We start from the raw sequence: 6,585 nt of genomic DNA, 5'->3' as shown, positions 1-6,585 counted from the left end.
GTCTTTTCCTGCGGGCGGGGGAAAAAAAAAGTAGGGCCCGACGGCTTCCCGCGCCGCTGCGATACTCCCCCGGCTGCCTGCGCCGGGGCCGCACACACGCACAGACAGACAGAGACACAGACAGAGAGAGGCACAGAGAGAAGGAGAGAAGGAGAGAAGGAGAGGGGAGGAACAGAGAGGCAGCGGTAGGGGATAGGTAGAGAGGGCGAGAGGGTGCACGCATAGGCATGTCGCTCTCCGTCTCGGAGGTCTTTGAGCCGCAGGGGCGGCGGGACACGGTGGTCGGGATGCGCCGCGAGTGGAACTTCTCCCTCACCTTCGTCCACCAGGCGGCGCGGGTGGTGATGCAGCTCTCGCCGCAGTGGGAGAGCACCTTTATTGACCCACGCGACTTTGAGCAGCTCAACCGGCTGGACCGCGACGTGAAGCACTGCCCCATGATGCCGGCGCTGCAGTACACCGACCTCAGCGCCGTGATGAAGCCGAACAACGAGCTCTGGACGGAGATTCCAAAGCGGGTGTCCATCATGTACTCGCACATCCCGCCGGACATGACGCTGGCGGCGTACTGCGTCCGCAGCGTGCAGCACGTTCTCTCCGACCCCCACGTCGTCTCCGTTGACGGCTGCACCGACCTGCTGCACCTGCGCGTGGGGGACAAGCTGCGTTGCCCGCACCGGCTGGGCGGCCAGCGCAGCTTCCAATTCCGCTACCACGTCTCCGTCAAGTCGCAGCTGATGAAGGACGCGGTGTACGCGATTGGGACGATCATCAACCAGCGTGGCTACCTCTGCACCGTGCGGTGCGGGGAGGAGGAGGAGCTGGAGGGGTACGTGGCGAAGAACTTCCTGCCGCAGTACACCAACCCAGACAAGTTCGCCGTGGACCAGGACGTGGCGTACGAGGAGATGTCGTCCACGGTGCTGAAGGAGCAGCAGGAGCTCTTCGGCGAGCTGCGCTACTTTGACGCCGACGCCTCCGTTGCCTTCTCCATCCCGATGCACCCCATGCGGATACGCCCGGATTTTTCCCCCACGCAAACGGTGGGTGTGGGCTCCGTCGCCTGCATGACGCTGGAGCTCGACGTGCACCAGAAGCTCATCGACGACTTCGCGGAGGCGGAGATCACGGGGATGCCAAAGTACAAAATCAACCCGGTCATCCTCTTCCTCGACGTGGAGGACGTGGCCCGCATGGGCTACCCCCGCATCATGTCCACGGAGCAGTACAGCCACCTCAAGACGAAGCGGCTGCTGGACATCTTCGCCGACGCCAAGCTCGTGGGGACGCCCGTGACAAACCACATGGGGATCCGCACGGGCCGCAGCCGAACCGTGACCCTCACCTACGAGCCGCTAAGCACCGTCGTGAAGGTGATGACCGTCTCCACCCTCGTTGGCAGCCTCGGTGTCTCGGCTGTCTTTTTGACGAAGCTCGGCGGCGGCCTCTTTGACGCCCACCTCTACCTGTACCAGCAGCTCCTCGAGGGCATCAAGTTCTGCGAGCGCACCGCCGCGAAGACGCTCTTTAGCCGCTTTCGCACCGTCAACGTCCGCCTGCTGGAGCAAAGCCTGCCGCGCGCGTACTCCAGCGCCCCGGCAGACGAGCGGCAGGCGATGGAGCGGCACCTCAAGTTTCTGCGGGAGTCAAGCGACGGTCGGGTCGAGGGGGCCGTCGCGATTCCCGTGCCGGCGGAGGATGGAGGGCTGGAGAAGCGCCACCGCCAGCACAAGCGGCGCCTCTCCCCGCACTACCGCAGGCAGATGCACTCCCCGCACTCAACCGTGAACGACAGCGTGAGCGGGCAACACTCGGTGGGGTCAAACAGCAGCCAGATGGTCGTCTTCCGCGGCAGCGAGAGCGGCGGGGAGCGCAAGTTCAGTGATCTCGTCTACGAGGAGGACGAGGAGACGTCCAACGACGAGGAAGGGGCGTCCACGTCGATCCTTGGGCTCTCCTATCACAGCGCCTCGGACATCAGCGTCACCAGCATTGCCCACCTGCAGGGGATGGCCCCGGACGACTCCTTCGTCGACGGGGAGGCGGGGGGCTCCCCGCCGCGGCGCCCCAACGCCGCCGTCGCCGCCTCCCCGAACGAAAGCGTGGAGTTGGGCGCGGAGCGGGCGACGGCGGCGGCGTCGCTCGCGCAGGCGCCAGCGCCGCACGGCTCCCAGGAACCCTCCTCGCCGATGCTCACGGAGGTGGCGGAGGGCGAGACGCTTTGCCCGTCGTCGGCGACGACGACGGTGGAGCGGCTGGCCGTGGGGCCCTCCAGCACTACTTCCGCCGCCCAAGACGGCGCGGAGGGCGGCGCGGCGGAGACGTCACAGCCGAACCTGCAGCAGCAGCAGCAGCAGGAGGAGGACAGGGACGAGGAGCAGCGCCACCAGCAGCAGCTTCGCGAGGTGCTCAAGGACAACGAGGCGGACGTGTACTTTGGACCCTCCCTGCACGACATCTACGTGCGCTCGTGCGACATGCAGCGGTGCAAGCCGAACAGCTACCTGCTGAAGAAGCTGCCGACCGATCCGCGTTTCACCAACGGCGTGCGCGAGTTGGACCTCAGCTCCAACTACTTGGGCCGAGGCGGGTTTGTCGCGCTGCTGGGTCTCTTGGAGCACCTCCCACGGCTGCGGGCGGTGTACTTCAACGACATGTCACTCGACAACGTGGACGCCGAGAACCTCTGCGAGGTGCTCGCCGGCAACAAGAGCGTGCGGGAGGTGTACCTCCGCAATAACAGCAAGATTACGCTCCCCGCGACGCGCTTCTTCACGCGGCTGCTGCGGGGGAACGCCAACATCGTGGTGTTAGACCTGGAGGGGACGCGGCTGGGGCACACCGTCGTCAAGAAGCTGGAGGAGGATGCGAGGAAGAACGCCGCAAAGCGTGGGGCGGATCAGGCGTGAGGAACAGGTGGCGCCTGGGGCGGCTCTCTCCCTCTGTGCGTGCGGGGAGATGTAAAATGTACAGTGTTTTCTGCGGCTGCCGCGGCATTCGTGCAGTGAAAAAAAAACNCACACACACACAAAAAACACTTTTCTGTTATTACTGCCAGCGTTCCGGGGCGCCTGTCAGCCTCGTCATGCGCCTGCAACTCTCGCCTGCCCCTCATTCTTCACTTTGCTCCACATGGAAAAAAGAAAAGGAAAAGGAAAATAAAAGACGAAAAAAGCGTCGCGTCCCTTCCTAAGGCAAAGAGCGAGAGCTGAGGAACCAAGAAGGAGAAAAACAACAACAACAACAGCAACAAAAACAAGAACAAAGACAAAACTAAAGGAGAAGGCAGAGGCGAACGACTTTGTGCACTTGGTTTGGTCTCCAGTTGGTGTGAGTGTGCGTGTGTGTGTTTCTTTTGCCCGTGTGTCCGCAGCTGCCAGATGTACCCCGATCGACGACCGTACGCGACGGCGGTGGGCCACGGCGGCTACTTGTCGAAGCCGCTGCTCCCGCCGGTGGAGGCGCTGCGCATTCTGAACAGCGCCGTCGGCATCGATGTGCCGCGCTCCCTCCGCCTCGACGCCCAGGCGGCGGCGGACTCGGCGCGGCGAATTCACTCCAGGCCGCCCACGAGTGGCAGGCCGCAGTCGTCGCGCGGGGTGCCGAGGTGGCGGCCGGCCACGCTGGAGTCCGCCACGCCGTTCTCCTTCAAGGAGAAGGACTACCACACCTCCCAGCAGGCCGCCCTCAACGCACAGCTGAGCAACGCGGTGGAGGAGCTGTTTAAGACGTGGCACCGCAAGGTGCGGGACCTCGAAAACTACCTCAACGTCTACCCCGCCCAGAGTGCGACGTCCAGCTCGATGACGGCGGACGCGATGATGAACTACTTTCAGGGCTACCGCCCCACCGACGTGCTGCCGGTGACGCTGGAGCAGCTGGTGAAGGACTTCAAGCTGGGCTCGACGCCGGAGATGCTGACCGAAATTCAGAACAGCCCGGCGCTGCAGACGGAGCGTATTCGCCGCACCCTCGACACGCTCTTGAACGCCAAGCACTTCTTGGCGCCGCTGGAGCAATACGTGCAGGAGCTGGAGACCCTCGCCTCCCTGGCGCTGCGGGATGAGCCCGGTGAGGCGGTGGGCGGTGCCCCGCGGGGTCCGGTGTGGCTGAGCAAGGCGGCCGTCTCCCTGCATGAGAAGTTTCACTACAACCCCGCCGAGTACGCCATGAAGGAGCTGCGGAAAAGTGACCAGCCCCTCGAGCGACTGGAGCGGCGGGTGATGGAGGCAAAGGAGCAGAAGGAACGCGCCATCGACGAGGAGCTTCCAGGGGAGGCGCTGAACTGCCTCACCTCGCAGGTGGACCTCAGCAACGACCTGCTGCTGATGAACAAGGCTCGGCTGGAGCTCGTGCAGCTCCACTCCAATGACGTGCGTGAGATGAAGCCGCTCATAGATGCAATCATCGCGGACGCGCGTCGCAGCGTGGAGTTGCTGAAGGGGCGCATTGAGCGGGACCTGCCGCTGGTGAAGAAGGACATGGAGAGTCTCCGCAGCGACACGCAAAACACGGAGGACCACATCAAGTACCTCACCAAGGTGGATGCCGACGCCAACAAGGAGGCCCGCAAGGAATTTCGCAAGCTGGAGGACGACGAAAGGGACCTCTGGGAGTTGCTCCTGCAGACTATGCGGAAACTGGTAAACATTTCGGATGAAAAGGATGAGTTTGTGCAGAAGCAAATGCGACTCCGCGACCAACGGGCGTATGACATGGGCCTGGCGCTGGAGCTGATGAAGGCGCAGCAGCAGTACTACGAGCTCCTGCGCAGCTGCGACGACACACTTTGGCGCTGGTCCAGTGTGGCGGAGGTGTACGAGACGTACGTGGAGGCGTATGTGCCGAAGCTGCTCAAGAAGCTGAACGACGCGGAGGAGGCGGATCAGCTTCTCTACAACCGCGAGGCCCAGGAGTACGTCCGCCGCTACGAGATGTTTGAGTACGCGGTGGAGGAGGGCCGTGCCACCCGCCAGGTCCACGCGGACCGGCTGAAGGTGCTGCAGCGGTCGAAGAAGCTCGACGTGGAGCGGGCGGCGGAGACGCTGGACCCGCACCTCGAGAAGTACAACAAGGAGCTGCAGGAGTCGCAGGCGCAGATGGAGGAGGCGGAGGCGTACATCAACCTTGTGGAGGCCCTCCAGCGCGAGCGCCGCGGCGAGGTGGAGCCCATCCTGCAGCACGTCATCTCACACAACCGCACGGTGAAGCCGCAGCGGCTGGAGCTGGAGGGCCCTGCGGAGACGCTGCAGCTGAGGGACAAACCGCAACCGCGCGGCGCCGCCCAGGCGGCACCGACGTTCCCCGAGGAGACCGACGTGAGCCCGATGTCGACGACGCCGGCGCCCGCCCGCGGCACGGACGGGCAGCCGGTGGTGGTGGCCACCGACCTCGTGGAGACGTCGGGCTTCGCCAACGCGCCGCCGCTGACGAACGCGATGAAGCTGCGCACAGGCGCCGAAAGCCCGCTGATGGCCACCGTCGCCCACCCGCACGTCCAGGCCCGCACGATTGGCATCAACCACGAGGAGGCGTTTCTCGAGAAGTACCGCCGCTTCACCGACGACGAGCAGTGCGCCGTGGAGGCGGCGGAGGGGAAGGTGCGACAGACGCGCCACGAGCTGGACAAGCTCGGCCTCAAGTACGACAACGTGGACTACGTCCGGATGCTGCTCGGGGCGCCGGGGCGGGGCCACACCGCCTCCATCGAGGACGGCCACCGCCGCAAGGTCTCTGGTGAAGTGGGCGCGCAGTGATGCGTTTGATGTGCGATGGGGAGGAAGAAAAGCAAAGAAGAGAAAAGAAAAAGCAAAAACAAGAACGAGTCCGTGTTTTTTTTCCCCTGTTTTTTTTTTGTCTTGTTTGCTTGTTTTTTTTTCTCTTCTGCATCCCTCCCACTGCTGCTCACCACCACCTCCGCCGGGCTGCTCGCCCGCGTGCCTTCGCTGTTCCGCCTCTTTTCATCGTCGCGCGGCTCGTGCGACTGCGTGGGAGGCGCGTGTGGGGGAAGATGAAGCGGCGGTGCGGGGGGGGACACGGGCGCCGCGCAGGCGCATTTGGGGTGTCGCAGTGCGTGTGCCTGCGCCCGGGCAGCTCCGCAGCCCCTGCGTGGCGCCCGGCAGCATCCGTAAGCTCACAAGCCACAACTGCGTGTTGTGCACACACATACCTTATATATATATATATACTTACAATTAGCGAAGTATATCAATGTAAACTCATGTAAACTAACTGGATATACACACGCAACACACGCACACGCACACGCACACGCACAGGCGGGTATATGTATGCAGAGACGTTTGTGTGATGTGTGGCTGCGGGGCAGAAGTCAGTTACCGCGTGGTGCGCCAAAGAGGGGAATCCGAAGGAGAGGAAGACGAGGCGAGAGAAGGTAGACATCAAAGCAAAGAGGGTGGATGGGGGGCTGGTGTACGCACGGCAGGACTGCGAGGAGACGTAAGTAAAAAAAAAAAAACACAACAAACAAAAAAGAAGCGACAGAAACAACTCTGCTTTTGCAATCGAGACACATACGCACCGACCAAACAGAGAGAGAAAACACAAAAAAAAACCCAACAAAAA

At 63.0% G+C, this 6,585-nt stretch overlaps 2 protein-coding genes across 2 annotated transcripts, besides 8 other annotated features; both read left to right on the top strand.

Annotated features, from left to right (window-relative positions):
- Positions 1–92: 92 nt before the first annotated feature.
- Positions 93–166: a microsatellite.
- A 61-nt stretch (positions 167–227) lies between these two features.
- Tco025E_02821 (uncharacterized protein) lies at positions 228–2,909 on the top strand (the record flags this gene model as incomplete). The annotated part of the gene is made up of 1 exon (XM_029369744.1): positions 228–2,909. The coding sequence occupies one exon, from the start codon at positions 228–230 to the stop codon at positions 2,907–2,909; it is 2,682 nt and encodes an 893-aa protein (XP_029230150.1).
- Positions 2,910–3,137: 228 nt separating this feature from the next.
- Positions 3,138–3,172: a microsatellite.
- A 55-nt stretch (positions 3,173–3,227) lies between these two features.
- Positions 3,228–3,274: a microsatellite.
- A 54-nt stretch (positions 3,275–3,328) lies between these two features.
- Positions 3,329–3,350: a microsatellite.
- A 30-nt stretch (positions 3,351–3,380) lies between these two features.
- Tco025E_02820 (paraflagellar rod protein-like protein) lies at positions 3,381–5,756 on the top strand (the record flags this gene model as incomplete). The annotated part of the gene is made up of 1 exon (XM_029369743.1): positions 3,381–5,756. The coding sequence occupies one exon, from the start codon at positions 3,381–3,383 to the stop codon at positions 5,754–5,756; it is 2,376 nt and encodes a 791-aa protein (XP_029230149.1).
- A 24-nt stretch (positions 5,757–5,780) lies between these two features.
- Positions 5,781–5,821: a microsatellite.
- Positions 5,822–5,831: 10 nt separating this feature from the next.
- Positions 5,832–5,878: a sequence feature (GA-rich).
- Positions 5,879–6,249: 371 nt separating this feature from the next.
- Positions 6,250–6,277: a microsatellite.
- A 188-nt stretch (positions 6,278–6,465) lies between these two features.
- Positions 6,466–6,497: a microsatellite.
- Between the last annotated feature and the right edge of the window lie 88 nt (positions 6,498–6,585).

This window comes from Trypanosoma conorhini (genome assembly GCF_003719485.1).
Source record: "Trypanosoma conorhini strain 025E chromosome Unknown Tco_14.4_contig_00117, whole genome shotgun sequence".
Classification (NCBI taxonomy): Eukaryota; Euglenozoa; class Kinetoplastea; order Trypanosomatida; family Trypanosomatidae; genus Trypanosoma; species Trypanosoma conorhini.
Note: the sequence above shows the minus strand (reverse complement) of the source record. Positions and strands in the feature narration are given on the sequence as shown.